Source organism: Electrophorus electricus, chromosome 26, assembly GCF_013358815.1.
Source record: "Electrophorus electricus isolate fEleEle1 chromosome 26, fEleEle1.pri, whole genome shotgun sequence".
NCBI lineage: Eukaryota > Metazoa > Chordata > Actinopteri > Gymnotiformes > Gymnotidae > Electrophorus > Electrophorus electricus.
The window spans coordinates 7,361,177-7,384,148 of NC_049560.1; the positions used below are offsets into that span (position 1 = coordinate 7,361,177).

The 22,972-nt window shown below is 42.0% G+C and overlaps 1 protein-coding gene across 3 annotated transcripts; it reads right to left on the reverse strand.

Annotated features, from left to right (window-relative positions):
* Positions 1 to 1,254: 1,254 nt before the first annotated feature.
* On the reverse strand, positions 1,255 to 21,512 carry mast3b (microtubule associated serine/threonine kinase 3b). 3 transcript variants are annotated; one of them, XM_027006891.2, is made up of 28 exons: positions 21,104 to 21,512; positions 18,445 to 18,522; positions 16,527 to 16,609; positions 15,809 to 15,881; positions 15,625 to 15,645; positions 15,258 to 15,336; positions 14,910 to 15,067; positions 14,168 to 14,243; positions 13,834 to 14,043; positions 11,984 to 12,085; positions 11,733 to 11,865; positions 11,545 to 11,612; positions 11,345 to 11,433; positions 10,997 to 11,205; positions 10,617 to 10,755; positions 10,371 to 10,503; positions 9,770 to 9,935; positions 9,523 to 9,624; positions 8,667 to 8,789; positions 8,430 to 8,542; positions 8,149 to 8,330; positions 7,589 to 7,710; positions 7,166 to 7,366; positions 6,698 to 6,924; positions 6,340 to 6,462; positions 6,112 to 6,248; positions 5,828 to 6,009; positions 1,255 to 5,449 (listed from the first exon to the last, which is right to left on the reverse strand). In XM_027006891.2, the coding sequence occupies exons 1-28, from the start codon at positions 21,145 to 21,147 to the stop codon at positions 4,386 to 4,388; spliced, it is 4,437 nt and encodes a 1,478-aa protein (XP_026862692.2). In that variant the 5' UTR covers positions 21,148 to 21,512; the 3' UTR covers positions 1,255 to 4,385. The 3 variants fall into 3 exon arrangements, with proteins under 3 accessions (XP_026862692.2, XP_035379140.1, XP_035379139.1); XM_035523247.1 differs by lacking the exon at positions 18,445 to 18,522; XM_035523246.1 differs by lacking the exons at positions 18,445 to 18,522; positions 21,104 to 21,512 and adding an exon at positions 17,164 to 17,768.
* Positions 21,513 to 22,972: the final 1,460 nt, after the last annotated feature.

Consider the following 22,972-nt stretch of genomic DNA (forward strand, 5'->3'; position numbering starts at 1 on the left):
CCTACCCGCTTCCTCAAAAAAGGCTTCAGTTGCTCTGATATTTTGGGCAGCTATGATCCGTGCTACAATCGCAGTGATGATGCTTTGCGATTGGCACGGACTGTGAATCAACCTGTGTCTAACTTTTCTCTTTGGTTCCGTTATTAAGAATCCCAGCTTTAAGGGTGGGCCTGGACTGGCGCTCCTCTCCTTCACGTTGCGACGCAAATAAGCAGTGTAAAGCTGGATGAGTCGCGTTAATGCTGTTCTGTAGGAGAGCCTCAGAGATTCAGCAGAGCCCTTTGGGACTGATGATAAACGGATGCCATGGATCCTGACATGTAAGTGAATGGCTGACCCACTGATCCACTGTTTTAGAGTATTTGTGTTCAGGTGATGTTCAAGAGTCATACTCTCATAGTGTTCAATAAGTGCGTACTTCAATTTCTGGTCATAGACCTCCGTTAGTACTGCCATGCCCTCACTGTCATTCACTGTCCAAGGAACTAGCTTCAGATACTCACGGACGACAGATGAGATCACCGAAGAGTTGTCGGGTCCAAAAATCCTCTGGTAGGGGTCCAAGGACTCACCGTCAATTTGACCAACCATGCCAGCAGCAAGACTCTCCAAGAGTAAGGACATAGCAAGGGCCACAACCCCCACACCGCCGTAAGACACCTTAGCGCGCTGTCCGACGACTGAAGTTAGGTTGCTATCTAACACGGCAAGTTGCTCCTTTGAGAGGCTCTGCTGGATAGCAGCATAATGAAAGTTAAGCGCAAAGCTTGAGTTCAGAGAAAGGTAATTAGATAGCGTCCTGTCAAGGGTGATATCAGGAATGATTCCACTGGCCTGGCCAGCTAAGAAAACACCATCTATTATTTCAAGGGATGGACTGCAAGCATTGTTTCCCATGTTTAGGATGTTGCCTCCAGGCTCACCAGTGTGTAAACCATGGCACTTGTGAAGTTATTCCAACCAAGTGCCTAATGGGAACAAATCTGTCAAAGTGCATGGATCAGTCCATCCAAAAATAAACACTGAGCACAAAGTGCAAGTTAAATATTAACAGTTATAGGAATGTGATGTGAATTTACCGCAAGTGGTAAATTAGTATCCTTACTCTGCATGCTTGTCAAGTCAAAAAGTTTACTAATCTCAAACTTTTTTAAATTCTTGATACAAGAACCAATTATGAGTAACTTGGAAAACTTATCACTGTAAACATTATCTATAACTTTTGTTTATAAAAGCACTACAAATAAAAAAAATGTATATAACATACTGGCTCATTACAAAAAGTGAAAGATTTATTTCACTTGCCACAAGTTTATCTAAACAGTTCCAAAATATCCAAAACAAAAACAAAGGCAAAACAAAAACAAAAAAACCCCAGAAGCAATTTAATCCAGAAAGGGCAGATTCCAGGAACAGGAAGGATGTGGAATGAAATAGCTGGAGAGCTGGTCTAATCATTCTTCAAGATGATGATGACAAAGAGCTAAACTGCACTCTCTCTGAAATAATCTGTTTAAAACTCCACAACCACCAGTGAATTTTTAACTAGCTCACTGGACATACAGTGGATGTAAAAATGATTCAGACCCCTTTACTTGTATATCACCCATAATGACAAAGTAACATTTTTAAATTGAAATTTCTTATTCATAAAAGTATTCAAACCCTTTATCTATGCCTCGCCACATTTGAATGCAGAGATCGACAGTTCCTTAGACATCTTGGCTTTGTTTTCATTCTGATAATGCAGTGTAAATGGCCCTTATAGACCAAGATATGTGCCTTTCCACACTATATCCAATCAATTCAAATTACAACAGGTGGATTTCAACTGAGTTCTAGACGCATCTCAAGCAGAATCTAAGCAAATGTTTCGTCATTATAGGTGAATACGTGCAGACTGAGGGGTAAAAATGGCAAGTATTTAGATTCAAATCCACAACACAAAGTGTATAACAAGTAAGGGGTGTGAATACTTCCCAAATACAATGTATTAGTACACATGTATGTATGCTGTATCCCAATACTTGGCACACTGGAGAAGAACAGTACTCAGTGGTTAGAACCAACACATGATGGTTTATTACAAAACATAGGTTGGACTGGCAAACAAGTATAACATTACAAAATATATATAAAATTATTTTTCCCCCAAACCTGCACAGACCAAAAACCAACAATCCCAATATATCTGAAGAACTCGGGGATGAGAAACATCACTATTGCATATAAAAGTTACAAAACTGGTCACTTTCTGACTTTTTAATTCATTAAGACCAGATCTGGAAGGGACAAAACAACACTGAAATGATCGACTCTTTACAACCACTTCAGTAGGATGGATCAAGGAGGGGTAGTTGCTATGCAGCTAGTCAGGAAAGAACAAAACACTTTATATTCACAATATAAAGTGAGCAATAACATTAAAATAAACATATAGGATTATGTAACTGATATGATTAAATCCACTGCAAGTCTTACGGAAAGTTAGTTGTACTGCACCAGGCAAAAAACTGCACCGAGAATGCCATGCGAGCATCTGTTGTCCGCTCACTATAAAGTACATGCAGCATGCAATTATTTCAAAGTCTTAAAATTAGCCTTTGTGTGTAAAAGAGATACCACCTAATGTCAAACATGGAATGCATTACAGACCCAAGTAGCACCAAAGTAGCAAGATGCAGTTATGCACTGAAACAGAGACTAAACTACCAGTGTTTGGTTTTTTTTTATATCAGAAATCCCAATTAAAAATAACAAAAAAGAGATGTTTTGCTGACCTTTCACAGCATGTGAATTCACAAACCTCATCCAATAACCAGTTGGGAGGAAACAAAATGAGCGTATGCAATGAACTGTAGTACCATGCAAATACTGTACTTTAGATTTCTTGTTATAAGAAGAGAAAAACCTTCTCTTCTTTGGAAAAAAATCTAGTATTTTGAGGCATTTTTAACACACATGCACACGTGCACACGCACGCACTCTTGAGCTACGACTATTTGTAAGCTGGGGTCGTTAAACGACTTCCCCAACTATGAACCATTGTAGTTGCCTTCAGGCTCCTTCTTGCACTATTGGCATTTCTACATACTGAAAACTCAGTAGGCAAGTTACAACATACATGATGCATATAGATTGAGCATTTGCACAACAGAAATTCAAAATGATTAAAAAAAATGTAAACATTGTCCTTTCTACAAAAGGTAGTTAGATAAACAACTGATGGAAAACGGACAATATGGCTTGGAAACCACATTATAACCACATGCATAAACTAAGAATATCAAGTTTTTAAAAAGTGGTAAATGTTAGCAAATTTGTGATTTCAAGGGAATTTCTGACAGAATCTTTTAAATAAATGTTAATAAATAGCCATTGAGAGTAAATATCCATCTGAAGGTTATATAATCCTACTGAAAGATCTGCTCTTTAAATCCTACAAAAAGGAACTGCTCTCTCATTTTAAGACACATTTGAGGCCCCTGCTGAAAGTGCAGCTGGAGCAGGGTACCCGTTCAAGCTTACCTAGGCAAAATGCTCTGCGATATTCCAGTTAGCACAGTTAAAGACAACATGAATGTTCAGGAGAGTTAACTCAGGCTAACAAACATTCAAGTCCAATGGTTAAAATGTTTCACTAAACCTACATGTTATCTGGGATGCACCACAATATCCAGTGAAGATAAATCTATGCAAACATAAAATCTACATGTTTTGGTAATATATCAAACATTTTGCAAATGCTAAGTGGCTTGTGAGATTCCTACAATCCAAGCCCTGAGCTGAAGTACACTTAATTAAATGGGGCTAGAGGGTGCATAATGCAGTGTATACAAAATCCACATTGAAACTAATACAACAAAATTGGTGTGGAAAGCTATAAGATCACACACTGGACTGAGCAGCTGAAAATGAGCAAAAATACTGACAAGTTTGCTTAGGTGTGTGTCTATATTTGTGTAGCCCTCACTCGGACACTGTACGATTTTTAAATTTTTTTTCCTGAAACCCAGTCCATGATCATTTGCCATGTCAGCTACCTTTAGCACAAACATTCTGCCTGAAAATACATTTTCATAGAAAAGTCATGTCTTCTCCCTTCGATGGGTGGAAAGACGGGCTGGTTACCATCAGGTTTCTTTTTTGCCATCATTAGAATTCAAGCACGCATAAAAAAAAAACCAACTATAAATACTTCCTGTAAAAATCTATCTTGCTTCATCTTCAAATAAAATTTTCAAAACACTAGCATCCCAACCAAGCTGCTCTTTAAATGCTCCGCAGAAGTAAGTAATTCGGCAGGAACACTAGAAAGTGGGTGAAGACCACTTATTTTCTATTCTTCAGTAAGGATTTTCAAAATGACATCAGCATTTGCCCAGTCATTTTCCTTTGGATTTCCCCTTCCTTGGACTCATACGTGAGCCATCCACGTTGACCGTCTGACTTGCTCCCTTGGATGGTGATGCAGAATCTGATGCCACTCTGTAAGAGCTGGCGGATCCTGGGGTTCCTTTGTCCTCCGTCTTGGAGTCGGAGCTCACTCCTGTGCTCGTCTCCTTCTCCTTGCTCTCGGTGTCAGAGCATGGCTGCCAGTCATTCAGCTCTTCGCTCTCAGAGCCTTGTACTGCAATCTGAGGCACCAGAGGGACCCTCCTTGCTCCGCCCTCCTCCCAGCCCTGCGAGCACGACGACACCACCCACTCGGCCCGGTGCTTGGGCCGCGCACCAGAGGCTGGGGCTGGCAGGGGCGGGTTCTGGGGAGCCCTCTCGTCAGGCTCGTCGAAGCTCACCTCCTGGACGGCCTCCTGCTTTTTGAAGGAGTCGCGGCGCTCGGACAGGTTGAGCTTTCGCATCACCACAATCTGCTCGGCGCGCTCACCCGGCCACTCGCGCAGCTTCTGCCCGCCCACGAAGGCCCCGATCCTGCCATGCTCTGTCACGTAGGCCACGCCTCCGCACGCCGCATCTCCCTCACCGTCCCCGCCTGCCTCCATCTCACAGTGGGGCACCTCTAGGGTGTGTCTGCGCGGGGCGTGGGGCTTCTTGTCCCCATGGAAGATGCCCGAGAGCTTTTCGGCAGACTGCACTCTCTTGAGCAGCGGTGAGACGGGGAGCTCGGTGCTGCGGGGTCGAACGCAGTGGCGGACGATGGTGGGGGGCGATAGTGTCTTCCCGTGGAAGGAGTGCAGGGTCTTTGTGATGCTGGGCAGGGGGGCAGGAGAGTGCTGAGGCGAGAGGGCCTGGGGGGAGGATGTGCAGGCCAGGGGTGAGGGGGGAATGCTGCTAGTAGACTTGCGCCGGCCCACTTTGGTGTAGCGCTGAGTGCTCAGTTTGGGCCCGAGCCCGTGTAGGGAGCTGGGCCTCATCTGCACAGCTGGACAACTTGACGAGCTGGAGCACGAGGAGGCACTCGATGGGGGAGGGAGAATATGGAGGTTTGCATCTGAACAGATGACAGACAGAGTCACATGCACACAGACACATGCACACATGTGTATATGACTGAGTAAAATGTTTAAAACAAAAGAGTGCGACATTTTTTAAACTTAAGGCCAAAGTTGATCTAGAGAATAGCTTTAGTGGGTTGAAACTATAAATAGTAGGAGTACTCAAAATATAATACACTTACACTCTCTTTGAAGTAGTTTGAACTGTATGTCTAATTTTATGTTGCCCACTTTAGACTGAGACTTATAAAGGATCTGTTTCACCTAGTGAGGCTTCCCCAAACCTAAAGCATTTCACTCAGAAGATACTTAAGCATCCAGACAGAGAGCTGTATGGAGGGACCGCAAGTGGTCATGTGAGGGGCGGCGCGTACCGGCGGCGTGCTCAGGGACGGGGCTGCGACAGGGCGTGGAGGGCCCTGGGGACAGGCTGTGTGTGGGCGAGCCTGGCAGGCTCTCGCTGGACGACACAGAGTGATGCAGGCCGGAGGAGAAACTGCGGCTGCTGTGCAGGACCGTGCTCTGCCTGGAGAGCTTCTTCAGGACGCTCCGTCGCCTAATGGGCACAATGAACACCACCATAGCTCTCAGAATCGACAGGCTTCAGATACACATTTTGGTATTCAGTAAACTAAATTAGGAGGGCTAGAACTCTGACCGGTCCTGATTGTCCTTTCGCCTGCTCCTCTTGCTACGGCGTGCCATCTTGCCCTTGTAGCTTGTTTTCCGTGCTGGGCCGATCTTTATAGTCGTGTCCTCAAGGGCAGTGGTCTGCAGCGCCACCTTGTTACCACTCTGTATAACAAATAGAGGTTGTCAGACAGTGTAGAAGTGGCCTCGCACAAGAGTTCCAGTCCAACCATTCTGGGTTTCTGCTGCACCTTACCTTAAGGAGAAGCTCCATCATCTCGGTGTGCACCAGGCCCTGTACGGACTCACCATTCACGTGAGTGATGAGATCTCCAGCTCTCAGGCCAGCTTCATGAGCAGGACTGCTCTCCTCTACACTCTACACAAAAAAGGCAGCTCAATCAGTTGTTACCAATGAAGCACCAAACGCTTGAGTTCTATTCTACCATTCATCATTCTATTTTATCATTTATGAACATTTTCTCAAGTAACATTGTGTTTACACATTCTTTAACAAAGCATTCAGTTGCACAGGGCTCAAGTGACCCCCTCCTATGAAAAAAAGATTAGACCAGTTCGAGCAGCTTGTCACGCCAGTGCGGCGAGTCGCTCACCGAGACCATGTGATGGATGGTGTACACATCGCTGTTGCCCATGTAGACGCGGATGGTCTGCAGGGTGAAGCCGTACTTCTTCCCCGAGCTGTGGATCAGGATGGGCGGCCGCAGGCAGCTGATGCTCAGGGAGAGGTCTCGGTTGGGGGAGGACTCGCGGGATGACGGGTTGGAGGAGATGGAGGCCGGGGAAATGGGGCTAGGCTGAAGAACTCCGCTCATGTCATCTACACAGAAAGGAGAGGAGCATAAGGGCAACGGACAGCTGTCATCAGCGCCGGCAAGTGTCGAGTATTTCAATTACTACCAGTATCCAGTCCAATGGCAAACCCAGGCACTACAAATTTGTTATGCATCTTCACTGATAAAACAACAGTTAGGGTTTACTGAAATGTTCTTTTTTAAGCAATGTATTTATAAGACTAACGCTACTTAAAAAAAAACAAAAAAAAAACAAAAAACCTTCACCTGGAGTAATAATGAGAGACAGTGTTGAGATGGAGGCAGATTTCGGCACTTTGCTCCCTGGAGAGAGACGCTGCCTGTCAGGGGTCTCGAGCTGGTTGCCAAAGCAGCGTGGACTGCTATGTTCCCTTGGAGATGAGTGCTTCGTTCCTGTACTGTTGCTACGCAATCTGATTCGACGCAAGTTGGATACAACCACCTCGGCTTTAAAGTGAATGAGAACAAAAATTCAAGTTGCTTTCCAGTATTAAGAGTTTTAGAGTGTTAGAGTATTACGAGTAATATATTTTTGAAGGAAAACAGCACAAAGTCTAGATCATTAACGTTCTACATCACCGTCGCCTTCAGTAATAAGAATACATTTGAATATTTGTGCTGCCGAATCCAACCCATCTTGAGAGCTCATGTAAGAGGTGGAGCACGCACCTTCGTCGTCTGTGGACAGAGCGAAGCGGGGCATGGCCTCCAGACTGTGCGTGCTGCTCGCCACCAGGGGGCTGACACAGCGCTCACACTGGGAGGAGCTGGATGAGGCTCGTGGCTGCAGGCTGCGACACACAGTCAGCCATGTGTTAGAGGCATCAGGTATCACAGATAAACAGAAACCCCTAACCATGCACGCGGAAATGCACCTCCAGAATGGGAACAGACCTATGTCTAGACAAGCTTGGCTGACTACTGTGAGATGATCTAGCATTAGAAATCTAGTATTAGAAAACAAACTCCTGCTCACTCCTGCTCATTTCTTAAAAAGTCCATTAATAAGTCATTTGCAAATGTACAAACGTATTTCTAAATCTACTCTTCCTTTTAAGCAAGATTCACCAAATGATTTTGCTCCACTCATATTCATATGAAAAGAACACAAAGCCAAACTGTAGGTGATATTTGTGCAGCTTGCAGTGTCCTGCTCAAGAGCAGTTTTAGGGAGGGTCCATCTGCTTTTTATTTGAGCAAGTGTGGCCCCTCACTCTGCAACCACTGACCATCCTCTGTGTCCCGAGAGCCTCCTGCAGTCCTGTGCTCCTGTGCTGCTCTGTCTGCGCATCTCCACAGGGGAGTGGTTCTCTCTGCCATCCGCGCGATCCTCCTGCTCCTCGCTGTGGCTCCGGTCGGATGAGAAACTCAGATTGGACGGTGTGGCCAGGTATTCTGTGCTGCTATAAACCTAGAAAAGGAAGTGGGATGTATGCAAGAAGAGACAGACTTTTTTACTGACACGTAGAGCAAGGTGTGTTGTTCTATTTACAATTATGGCGCTACCGACCTTGCTAAAACGATTTGACCATGAGGAAAACCGACGAATTTCAAGAGAAGACTCATCGTCATTGGTTTCGTCATCTTCATCCGAGCCTAAATGACGGTAGCGATCAGACCGAGCTGGATATAAAAACAAACAATAAACAAAACAAAAACAAATGAATATGAAAGTACAAACGCAAACGAATCGCTTATGACAAACCTAAACTAAATGTGAGAGAGAACTCCAATGAGTGCCACTCACTGTCAAAGTAACTAGTGTCATCCTCGCCTTCCAGCTGAGGGATGAATTCAGCTTTCTGTCGCAGCAGACCAGTCCAGTCAAGGCCTGTGAAAAAGGTGTGCTGCTTTACCTCTGCTGCTCCTCCTGCACAACACGCAAAGAACACAGCCCACTCAGGTAGGTCCACCATGCAAACAGCACATTAAGGAATGCTAAACAGCACAAGCAGGTCGCTTTTGTTGCCCCGCCCCCTTCAGAGGTCTATTAAGACATTACTAATGGCTACAAATCATTCAAGAGGGAGGGCACATACAAGAAGGAAAAACAAAGTAAAAAAAACCCCCAAACATTTCAGAGAGAATCAAACAAACAAAAAAAACATCACACATACACACACACACACACACACACAAACAACAATCACATATATTTGATTAATGCACATTGCAAAAGCACATTGCTACAATGACTAGGGATGCACAATATATTGTTTGTTAATCAATATTGTTCTCCATAATACTGATATCACAGGCTACAATATGCAAATGACTTCTCTTACAAATCATATCATTTTTTATTGTGTGCTGTGAGCATCCTGACCTCAGTCACTGCATATGAGTGTTTAGATGAATCACAGCATTCACATGACCCAACAAGCATAAATTATGATAAAAATAGGACAGCCCAATCTTGAATCACATCAAAGGATTACTACTATGTATCTGTAATATAGCAAATTATACTACAATTGCAATAATTTTTCTCTACATTGTGCAGCCCTTGTAATAGCAGTGCTTTGTTACCTGTGTGTTATATAGTAATAGCCACTCACCACATGGCCAATAAAGATAGTAGAGACCACAGGTTGTGAAATTACCTGTTCCAAGCCTTTCAAGGGGACTTTGCCTCAGTAAACGTGTGATCATGTCCTGGGCATCCACTGGCAAAGCATCGTCTCCTTCTGGCCAGATAATCTCATCTGCATAGGGGATAAAGCAAGAACATTCATTTTGGGTAATTAGCAATGCATGCAGGATTGTGATATTGAAACTTTATTTACATATATTCACACCAATTTTTTCTAGCAAAGTGAACAAATGCAATATTTTAGCATCCAGGCTTACCGCTGACTACTTGGCCAAAAAGTTCTTCTGGTGTGTCTCCAAAGAAGGGCACACAGCCCACTAGAAACTCATACAGAATGATCCCCATGGCCCACCAGTCCACTGGCTTGCCATAACCCTGCCGCAGGATAACCTCTGGTGCAATGTACTCAGGTGTGCCACAAACCTACAGAGAGACTCAGTCAATAATTTACAAACAGATTCCGCAAGAAAAGCTAAATGATGGTAACAACCCAATACAGTTCCTGACAGGGTCAAAGTCAATACTGTAAGGTCCATTCAGGAGATGAAATCAATTTGTTGGACATTAGGTACTCCTGCTTACAACACGCATCAGTGGATTTCAATTTGGAGTTAAATTTCAGTTCATGGACTGACCTGGGACTGACACTCTACTACAATAAGTAAAACAACGGACACCAGAGTGGAGTTATGTAACATATTTTTCATTAAATAGTGTGATTAAAAAAACAAACAAACAAACAAACAAACAATACACAGCCAAACACCCACAGGATTCTAAAAAGAACAGTTTATGCTAACTGTATACAACTGTATAAATCATGAAAAGAACACACAGAACGTACAAATACCCTCTAACCTGTTTGTCGATGAACTCCCTTGTGTCTTTCTCAATGTGACCTTCATAGAGATTGGTTGTCATGTTCATCAGGCCAATCTTAGACAGGCCAAAGTCTGTCAGCTTAATGTGACCCATTGAGGTTATCAATAGGCTGCAAAAAAGGTTTTAAAAGAGTTTACTAAATGAAACCATTTCCTGAATTAATTAGACACTGAATTAATATCTTATGCTGTAATGCTGCACATAACACCTTTCTCCACATACTTGTCAGGCTTGAGGTCTCTGTGTACTATGCCATAGCTGTGAAGGTATTCCAATGCCAGAACAGTCTCCGCAAAGTACATTCGGGTCATATCAACCGGCAGTGGGCCCATGTTTTTGAGCAGATTAGCGCAGTCACCACCTGTTTGTCACATGTAAAAATGCGAAATATATGGTTTCAAATGTCTTTTTCTTGGGACAAAAATAAAACTGAATCCTGAATTAAGTGGTGATTAAACATGGATAATTTTCAATCCTTTAAGAATAACCAAAATTGGGTAATTTTGTCTTTTTTTCCTCACAAAGCATCATGCAGTGCTTTTAAAACCACCACAAAATACTAAGACCAACTATTCTAAGCAGTTTATATCCCATGACTTTACCTTCTACATACTCCATAACCATACAGAGATGCCTACGGGTCTCAAAAGAGCAGAACATGCTGACAACAAATGGATTCTCGGCAAACGTCAGGATGTCCCGTTCCACAAACACCTGCTGTATCTGATTCCTCAGGATCAGATTCTGCCGGTTGATCTTTTTCATTGCAAATCGCTGACGAGTTTCTTTGTGCCTTACCAGGTACACAGCCCTGAAACAAGTTACAGATACAACTTTCTGATGGAACAAATGGTGAGAGCCAATTAGTACAATGAATGATTGGTTTGGAAACCATTTTGTCTTAAGTCCACTTTGCCAATTATTACGATATTATGAGCAGATATGCTTACCCATAAGCCCCATTGCTGATCAGCTTTATAGTTTCAAAGTCACTCTCTAGTGGTTTCCTTCGTGGGGGAGTGATCACAGACTTATTGTGCTATAAATGAAGTAGCAGGAAGAAATATTTTCATTAATGTTTCATGTGCCCAGCTAGGGTAGGACTAGGCTCAATCCTTGCCATGGAAACGGACCACAAAATGTAGCTTACTTCAGAGTCGTCAGTATCCACATTGAGAGAGGGTGCAGAATCGTAGTGCTCCTCTAGCTGACTCACTTCTGCAAACCAAAAAAAAGGAGACAGAAGGCAAAATATGATTGAGGATAGTATGAGCCTTAGCGTTTGCTTAATAATGATACTGGACACAACAGACCCTACAGATAGAACAGATCTTATACCATCTAAGGGGTCTCGATTCAGACCCAACTGGTTGATGATGTAACGGGGAATGTCTGTTTTGATGCCTTGTCCAACTTTGGCATGACCCTCTGCAGCCTCCAGAAGATGATAGAACTCCTCAGGGTCAAACTCCTGTTAATGTAGTCCAGTTTAAGACAAAAAGGTTAGTAACACAATGACAACCATCCCTGAGTTCAAAGAAGTCATTCCTCCTGAGGGTGCATCAATCTTTAACAGTATGGGGTCTTACCAGACATTCCAACAGCCTTGCAGGGCGGGATATGATAATGAGGAGCTTCCTCACCAGCTGCGTGATGACTGATACCTCCTCACTCTCAGAACGCTCCAGTGCCTAAGAGCACACAACTGATCAATTTGGTGACACCCCAAGCTTTATGAGACAAAAAGACTGTAGACAAAGAGTGCAGAAGAGGGCTTTTTGCATGAGAGGTTTTGGATAGGCAATTGAGTACTTGTGTAGGCAGTCATGTAATTTTAGCTTACAATATATAACAGCAAATTATTTTGGAGGAGAGTGTGTAATTTGTGGACATGTATGTATGTATGTATGTATGTGTGTGTGTGTGTGTGTGAATTTGTAACAATTTACAACAGCAAATGGTCAACATTAGTCCAGAGCAGGAAAGGACCCGATGCATCACATCAGCATGAAAGGTGACTCTTGTAGTTCTTTTAAATAGTGCATACAGGGCAATGTGAATTTGAGGTGGAGGTTACATAACAGCACCAACAGAAAGCATTACATCAAAGATAATAAGCCATTTCTCCCAGGCCCATTTCAACCAGTGATTCAAATTGGGCCTTTCATCTAATCTACACACATGAAGGCAATAGACTCCAGATAAAGCAACTACTGCAGCACTGCTGCTTATTAGGTGCTATATGAAGTAAATATTAATTTATAATTTCTAGTAAGGAAATAACATCCATGTAGGAGCTCACTTAGGGTGATAGTTAAGGATGATGCAATCAATCAATGAATCCAAATGAAATGATATGCCAGATCACAGGGTTTAAAAAAAGGGTTACACACTTCTCACTCATTCCCCCAGTGGACTGATGCTACTGCATTCCGAACATGGGAATTCATATGACTATCCTAACATGGGAATTCATATGACTATCCTATTAGTGTTACGCAAGATACAATCTATGGCTGGAAGGGTAGGAGAGAATACCAAGGAAAGTTATTAAAGGGGTCAGAAAATCCAGTGCATGCATACTTGGAGCCAGTGACTACAGGATGTGGGAAACACTTTAATAAGCTTAGCTCTGTGCATAATGTCCACCCCAGCCATGCAAAGTGACAGCCAGCGATGAGTCCTGCCTGGGGTTGTCTGCACACAAACCAGTAGGTGGGCGTAAGGGTTGCTATGGAAACTAAGGCTCTCTAGTCATACAGATGAATCTCCAGCCAAACGGGAGATCTGCATTTCCAACCAAGACCCGCGCCGCAGGCTAGTATGACACACGGAGGGAAATTCCCTCCGAAAAGAGCACAGTGATGATCCAGTCATGCCAATAATGTTTTCATTACGGGCGATTACGGTCTCTATTAGAGGCCGCCTGCTGCTGAACCTGTTGCTCCTTCTGAGCAAAGTAGCGAGGCCAGAGCAACATACAGGGAGATGAGATGCGATGGCACTTTTGTCAGACTGGTGACAGGCACGGCATGGCTGAGAACGCAAGGCATGTTATATCCTCTCCCTGCGACAGCCGGTCTTTGTTCTGCCTGCTTCTGCCTGGTACTGACATGAACCAACCACTAACTGCACAGTAGTGAACCTCAGCTCACTGTCAAAGCAGCTAGAAGTGTGAGCCACAGATAGATAGCAAAAAATAATCTGCTGTTATGAGAGCCAAAAAAGTTGACCAATTAGCTAATGCACATTAGTTAATACACAAACGACATTGTAGTTTTATGTCCAATTAAACACACCTATATGTTATTTTAAATCATATAAGTTCCAGCTTTACATATTTAAAAACATATATCAGTTGTTCCAAAACTGTCTTAATAAGGACCGGTAGTTTGAGAAAGAAAAACACAGTAAAGCAGCTTGGATGACCGTGCCTCACCTCGAGCAGCAGCTTCTCAAGCTTCTCCTGCAGCTCGAGGAAGTAAAGTGACGTGATCAGGTCTTTCTGCGACTTGTCCAGGCAGTCTCTGGCTAGCTCCACCAGCTGGTGTTGGATGAAGCCCAGCACTCCATCCCCAAGGGGCAAAGTACTGTCTGCAGAGCAATGTCTGATAATGTCCAGCAAGCGCTCCTCCATCTGAGCCGTTGCCTGTATGCAAGAGTTCATCGTTAGCCTGAAATACCATGATAATCAGTTCAGCAGGAAGAGCAGGTGCTTTCATGCAGTATACAGCAATTTAATCAATTAGGACTAGTCAGACATGACAATATACCTTAGGAAATCTCTCTTTGTAAACATGGTTCATCATCACAGTTTCACTGTCAAATGAGCCACTTGTTCGTCCAGGGCTGTAACACGAAAAGCAAGATACAAAAGTTTATTTTATGAATATTTTCATTTATCTATTTCATTTAGTATTCCAGATGAGAAATGATTGCTTGGTGTAAATGATGTGTAAATACCAGCACACGAAGGCCAGTGATATTTAATATAAACAGTTAGCAAAACTCAATAACCATAGTGTACAGCATCATTACCCATGAGTAGGTAGTGCTGGAAGAGTGTATATCTAAGTGGTAAGATGCATTGGGAGGGTGTGTATCTGAGTGGTAAGTTGTGCGTGGGAGAGAATCTAATCTAGAGACCTGCTGAATCCTTAAGAGCAGGGAGCTACACCGTGGGCTAGGCAAACTAACAGCCTCAAGCTATAGCAGCCTTTTTTACAACCCAACATGGCAACATCACTGAAGAGTTTTTCAGTTTATCCCACAACTAAAGAAACCTTAATTTCAAACCCCTCCGCTGTGTAATAAGGGAAAGATGGTATATACATATCAGCCCAACTCTCCATGATGAATCCTGAGCTTCCATTATTATTATACCTTTCCAAACACGGAAAAAATGGCAACATTTATGTCTAAAATCACAAGTTTACATTTAAGACTAAGCTCTACACAAAAGACAAAGGACATAAACAATATTTATACATGTGTGCATGTGGTTGGAGGGATTACCTAAGACTACGGGACCGTGGGCGTATGAACGATGAGGGCCGGCCATCCTCATCAGTCATGCTCTCAGAGCTACGGAAATGTTTGAACAGGAAGTGGAGCTCGTCCTGTGTGGGCTGGTATGGAAGCTGGTGCAAGCGTTCTTGGGAAGAGGAGGAGGACTGCAACCAGAGCCACTCATCTCTTAGGCAGATTTAGCGCAGAAAAACTTTGCTACTTAACTATAAAATCAGAATAATACCATAACACTCATTACAGGTTCTATGGTTCTACCCCCCCCCCCCCCCCCCATTTTGCATCTGTTAAGATTTTGCTATAAAATCAAATACATTAGTAAGAAGGGGTACGTACAGACACAGTGGAGCTGGGTGGATTGGTGCCATAGCCAGATGATGGGAGAGAAGCCAATGACCACCTTCTACCTTCCACTCTGGAAAAATACAAAATGCTAAAGTATTGAACACATGGAAGAATATAGAAAATGATCTCACTTAACCAAAGGAATTTGACCAAAGCAGTGGTATAAGTACATAGACTTCACAATAAATTTATTTTCCCCACAACGCTGTAACACATCAGAATTTAGGAAGGCGCATTTAGATAAATCTGTATAGGGTATGGTAAGGACTGTTCCATATTAATGCAATCACAGAAATAAAGAACCACACACACACACACAGACAGACACACAAAATTGACTTAAGGAGAGAAATGCTACCTGTCGGCTCGAGCCAGGTGGCTGAGAGGATATAGACAGAAATGAAAGAAAAAGAGAGTTTAATATGAGGCACAGAGCTTAATGATGGCTGCAAAGAAGTCTTTAGCGGGAGGACCTGCACATCAAATGAAATGATCTACCAGCTGGGTCATATAGCAGCTCATTGAATATGACATTTACTCACCTCCGGGCGAAAGGGAAGTTGAGAGAAGCAATAGCAGACACATTTCTGGGGCTGTCTAAGGGGCTACTTGCAGCTAGAAGAAGAGAAATTCAACAAAATGACAAAACAAAACACTACAGAGAAAGTGTATCATTTATTCATGTATTACTCACTATGGGAATCTAGCTAGGGAAGGAGCACTTAACATATCCGTCAATTATCACCACATCCGCTATAATCCTGCACAGTGACAGACTGGCCAATCTGATAATACAGCCTCTCTCAAAGTTGGAGAAAACAAAATTCTGTTTTGTAATTGAAGTTTAGAAGCACTTTGATATATATTGTAAAGTGACAAGGTCATAAACTAAAGACAAAAACGTATTGCTTTCACATCCACACCCGACTAAAGCACATTCTCATTTAACTAATTCCGATGAACAAGTTTGGCGACTTGGACAAGAGGACTGGTGCAAGGGCAGGGCTTATATTTTCAAAGACTGGTCTGCATTAATTTCACCCACATGATTTACACCCGTTGAATCATGTGACTGCTGGGATTCATCAAAGCAGCCAGAGAAAATGTATCTGCAATGAGACTGTTCACAATGCTCAGAACACACTTGAAAGAAAAAAAGTTATTTCTTTAGAGAGCTCATTTGCATATAATATATTTCTGCAATATCAATATTGTTATGGCCACTATTGCAATAACTAAGGCACCAACAGTGACTCTCACCTGTGTGGACTGAGAGAGGCGAGAGTGGGCGCGTCGGTGATGGTGTCCCAACACCAAGGCTTTTCCTGTTATTGCTGCGGCAACTGTGACAGAAACACACACAAGCAAAGTAGGACAATTGAAGCATTACAATAAAAACTCACTGACACAAGCCTCCTCCAACTTTAACAATACTGTTTGTGAATAAGTGAATATCACTGGCAACTGAAAGACAAAAAGATGTTATCAGCTGGTGTTTGCATCACTAAGTCTCAGGGATGCTCTAACATTACAGCTAAACCAGTTTAATGTAGAAATAATAAAAAGGGTGGAATATGTTGTGTAGAAAAGAAAAATCAAATCAATGTATTTATCAAAGGTTTCCATAGCCTTATTTAGTACTTGAAATCATGCCCATATGCACTGTATTGAAGTTGTGCTGCAGTCCGTCTGAAAGACATCCTTGTCTTCCGTCCACCAACCACAGATAATCATATTTCCCATACTAAGGTCCCAAGTAAAGTATGAGCGACCCTGCCATGACCCCATACAGCACTAATCACACTAATAGCACTCAGAACAATGACGATGAAGTAATGTTAAATATGGGCCAGCCTGCTCACAATAATGACTCCGAATAGATAGCTGTGTTACCTACCTTTTGGACCTCTTAAGCATTGCACCAGAGACGAAATGAGACTTGCTGTTCGTTACTGCAGTCCAGCAACTTGGATCAGACATGGCACTCACTTTGGATAGCTAGGCTATCTACCTAGCTAGCTCTTGATACTGCGTTTGTTCTTTTTGTTGGTTAACGTCAACTAATGTTAACCAAGCTATAACCAGCTATCTAAGACAAAGTCTCACTTAGAAAAGTAAGCTTCCCTGTTGATTTTTGACTCTCAGTGCCACATTAGGTACACAAGAAAAATGCTTGTCAAGAGGAGCCAGGCAGAGGAAAACTCTTCTGATTTCCTTGCTTTGTGTTAGTTAGTTAGCTAGCTAGCCGGTTAGCTAACGCTAGCTAAGCATAGCTAGCAAGATACATTGGAAACTCACAAAGCAAACACAACAAAGTTTCAGGTTTTTCATCTTGACTAGAGACTGTTCCATTACTGCCTCGTCCGGGAAGCAAGTTGCTATTTCTGACACATGTTTATAGCTAAATATTGTTGAAGCTAAAAAGAGTTGAAGCTGTCTTGAAGCTGTCTTTTCTCAAAGTTAGCTACTGCTTTTGTGCGTGTTGTGTGCTTGGTCTCTTGTGTTGATTGCCGGGTGATGACGTTGGAATGTACCACCCCACTTTAAAAAGAGGAGGCCACATTATAAATCCATGGATCTGATCTAAATTTGATTATATCGATGAACCAACACCATACACTACGCCTCTGAATAAAATTCCACTGGTGATTTAAGTTTGCCCGTAGCCTCTGCTAACTTTCAAAAAAAGAATCCCTTTAGTAACTATAACGTGAGCGGTTGATGTCTAAAGTGATAACATAGCTAATCGGAGCACTGAGTAATGTAATAACAACCCAATTACAGCAGACACACATTAGTAATGGTGGTGCAGAAAAAGTATCCTCCACAGAGGATTAGACTAAGATCAAGGGTGGTTAATGTTTACAGGGTGAAATGAAACTTCGCCACGCTGCATCCAACATGATGTCATATGTCTGTACTTTCATAATCATAATCACAACAGTCTTGCGTATTGACGTATTTATCTTCTAGTGGATTTACTATTCCAATGCTTTATAACTTTGGGGATATGAAATTAGCCTCTTATTTTATCTATCTATGAATAAATATATCAATAATAAACAATTTAATTAAGGTGTTAAAGCATTTTTATGCTGGTGCTTTTTATCCCAACCCAAGATTTGCTCTCATTTAAACTGATTTTGTAATCTCGCAGCATGTAAAGCGCCCATCTTACCTCCACGGATGAAGGGTTTGTAAAGGACTGCAGGGACTGCAGGGACTCAGGGTGATTGGGCTCTGGTGTGGTGACAAACTGAAAGTCAAACATGTTCACATGTGTTAGTGCTCTGACTAAGTGTGTCTGCCTGGCCTGTTTGCCTTCCCCTGATGTCTGTCTTTTGTTAGCTGCCAACAGAAAGCTGCCCAACCTTGTAATTAGATTAGATGAATGAATCTCACAGGTTTCATTAGACAGGAAAAGACAGGTATTCAGTTTGTGCAGGTTGACCAAAAGATCTGTGTGATTTGGGGAGTTCCTCTGTGTTGCTCACAGTTAACAAGGGCTTGGTAATAATTTTATAGGTTCATGCTTGAATTTTGCTAAAACATCTTGAATAACCAACATTAGTTACAGTGGTTCCTATTATTGCCTTTAGAGCAGCATTTTAGATATGCAGAGTATAACTATTCCTAAATTCGTGAGTTCAGAAAATATCCCCCTCCCCGATACCCATAGCAGAGTGTAAGTCCTCTATGATAAATTATGATGTCAGTCCTCTATTACAATTGACCACTAATAGAGTCTCACTGTCCCATTATAAGAGGTGCACAGGCTGTGTAATGCTGTAGGAGTTATACAGGCAGTAATGTTCCTCTAATGTTGAGCCAATTGCAATAAAACAGGGGCCCCAAGAGCTATTGGAGCTATTAGTTTTAAACTTTACTCAATTTTGACCTCTTGCAACAATGCAAAATAAGATGGCTTGAATATTAGGCATGCACAAAATGTACAAATCGTGTTGTCAGTCTGGCAGCCACTGGCATATAACAGCACAACTGATAGCAACATGTGCTGCAAAAAGATGAGCGTGTTGTCATAGAGATGTGAGAAAAATGAAGAAGAACCAACTGTGCAGACAACCTTTGGTGCATTTGCAATCCTATCAGTTGGTTTGCTTAATCATTCTGTATACTCATTGAGAGTAGCTCAGTGTCCCAACAAATACACATCACAGTTATGAGCAACCTAACCGCATATGTATTGCTTTTCAGTTGTTTAAGTAAAAACATTTGCGAGACAGTGATCACATTTTTCGGAAGTTTAATAACAGGGAACTGACAGCATGCTGATATGAGTGGATGCATGGTCATCTACCAGGGGTGTAGTTTTGGCTGAGGGGGCAACTGTATGTACATAGTGCTAAGAGTGGGAGGACAGTACACGAATACTGCAGTGATCATCTTTTAAGGCAGGCTGAAAGAGGGATGGGGCAGCAAGCAACAGTTCTCATGAGTATGAGAGGAAATGGCACGTCAGAACAGCCAGGCTTTGTTCTCTGCTCTGCCAATTACCCGTTCACGTTTAGGTATAATCCAATGCCAAGTCTAGTATAATACTTACTAATGTCTACATATGTCTTTATTGATAATAAAGGAAAATACAGCTTGGGAATCTGTTTTTCATCTTATGCACATACTGCGTACATTGTTGGTTATTGCAGTGATGCTGCATGCAGTCATGACAACCACTCGGAATAGGAGCTGGCCACGCCTCAATGGTGCTTCTTTGGTGTATATAAAGGCACGGAAGCAGAACCCTGCATACACGTGCAGTGTTGCTTAAGAGCATCCTCCCAAACGTTCACCTATGACAAGCTGTGAATACGACAGCTGGGTTGTTGTCCAACCTAGGCACTGTTCTTAAGGGCTGTATGCCACACACGCTAAGTAAAATGTTGCTTCTCACAGAGAACCTAATTCTACGCTTACTTTAAGTTTACTGTAGCAAAACATTTATTCAGTACTGCGATTCTCAGCTTGATACTTTCAGAAATACAGTATGCACGAAAATACTGTCTCACAATATTTGTTTGGTGCATTTCATATACCAAGGCAATATTGTAGACAGTGATTACACTCAGTAGGCGCTCAAAACGTGAACAGTCCACGCGGAGTGCAAGCATTAAAGACTTTATCAACACACAGTAAATTTTTGTCGTTGCCTACTACTCAGTTGACTAAATCAGAGCGCTGTTGAAATTTTGCATTCTTATCTGTAACAATGAATAAACATGCACAAACCAGTCTCCTGTCAATCCTTGACAGCGAATTGTTTGGTGTGCACAAAATAAAAGATACGGAAGCGGATGCGTCCGAAGACACTCTAGCAGCATATTTCATCTATGTAGCAGAAATGTATCGACGCAGGCAGGTTGATATTTCTTTTAAAACATCAGACTCCACTGGGCTTCTTCTGTAATTCGCAAACATCACTGTGTTCACCTTTATCTAATGTAGGCTACTGTACAGAATTGTTAGGCTAGTCTGCTTTCTTTGCACAAATTAAAATCAATAAAATCTATCTATCTATCTATCTATCTATCTATCTATCTATCTATCTATCTATCTATCTATCTATCTATCTATCTATCTATCTATCTATCTATCTATCTATCTATCTATCTATCTATCTATCTATCACACACACAAACGCAACTGTAAACGTAAAAAACACAAAAGGCTATAAATGCGTTCTCAAAACTGACACTAAACGAAGCTCTAAGGTTGCTTTTGCTTTGCAGTTTCCTCAGCAGTACTGAGGGATTTCCCCTCGTCTTCCAGCTACTACTCCTAAATTATTCATTAATGATGAAGACTGAAAAAAGCGAACTTACTCCAAAGTAAGGGAGGGGATTTTCAGCTTGTCTCTCCTCTTCATCCCTTGCAAGAACCGGGAAGAACCGAAGTAAAGCTTTCTCAGAGCCCCAAGAGGGCACAACAAGTGCAGTAAAAAACTGCCCAGTGTTCACATATCGTCGTATAACCACAGAACCCTGGAACAGTCCGATGCCTGGTTCTTATCCCCATTAGAAAAATATCAACGTCATTTCACGTAGGGTAGAGCTGTCAAGTTGATCTAACCCGAAAGTATGCACAGGATTTGTTGCAAGCGGCTCATAATCTCATTCTGGTTGAATGATGCGGTCTTCTCTCCAATGTAACCGGTGGATGAGGTACGTGAGAGAGTTGGGTGGAGTGGGGGTGAAGGGAAAATATGAGAAAACAAGACACAAGAACACAAGACAAGACACCACCAGCAAGGCAAGAAAAAACTGAGCGTGGACCTACAATACATTTTAACCTGTAGATGTCAGCATCGGTCAGCACAAGCACTGGTTTATTTCTTAATGTTATGCTGTCTATCTAATTCTGGCAGCTCTGGGGAGCTCAGGGTCAGCTGCTGTGTCCCTAGGTCATTTTAATCCCAGTCCAGACCTGCTCTATTCATGGACATTGACATGACAGGTAAGGCCACATTAAGGAATAATTGTGCTACTAGCCCGCACAAGAATATGCTGTGGTATATTCAATATACTGTAGAAGCTCTAATTTCATTTAATATTTCAAAAGAAGCTTGAAAAAGACTTCAAAGCAAGAGGTAGACAAAAACTTCTATCTCAGTTCAGATATGTGGAAGACATCAAATCAAAATCCTTTGGGGTTTTCATCTCTGCCATCTCCACTAAGAGAGAGAGAGAGAGAGAGAGAGAGAGAGAGAGAGAGAGAGATGTGGTCTCTCAGTTACCATGGTGATGAGGATTACCTATACCATGAGTATCCTTGTTACTGTGTTGACTATGGCCTTCAGTGAGAAGCAAGGATGTGATTTCCTATTGCCTATTTGTAGCTCCCTCCATGCTCAAAAACACATACCTACGCCCCCCCCACACACACACACACACATATAGTATATAAGCATGGATATTTCAGGATTTAGAAATAATTACTTTGGGTGTTTTTAGTCAAAGTTATTAGGCTTGTTATCTGACCAAAATAAATGAAATGTTATGGTTATAAAAGAGAATATTAAAAGGTCACTAAATAAGATCTCTCTGTGCACAATTTATGTCTATAACATTAAAGCATCTTACCCGGAGCGAATGTATGGCAGCATTAAGACCTTTTGTGGCCCTAGGTTATGAAAACATTTGGGTCTCTTAAATGAATATTGTATATATACAATATGAAAACAACGACAGCATAAAGAATAGGCATGTAGAAAGCTTTAAATAGTGCAACATGAAATACAACATAAAATATGGAAAAATGGGCATGCAATCTGAACATGATAATAGCAAATAATTGCTAAAAATGACTGAAATGCATGGTTAATTTAGAAGTTTTATATATTATCGCAATACATTTCCTAGGACATACCATCATCTAATACAAATACAAAATAAAAAAACTTATTTGATGAAATGCTAAATGAAAATTACAACCTAATAGTACATAAACTTGACATTTTAAGGAACTTTCTATCTTGCAAGATGGTGTGAATAGTGGTGATTCAGTTTTTTACCTCCGATGCTCTAGACTGCAGCTTATATTGCCTAGACAGCTAATTCAGCCATGAGCAAATTGCAAAGTGCTTTGTTGTATACCTGGAAATCATTGTTCTTTAGTGCTGGTATATATGGCTGGAATCTAAATATGTGATCTGTCAAGAGTAAGTGACGATGCAGAGAGAGCTAGAGCCAGGG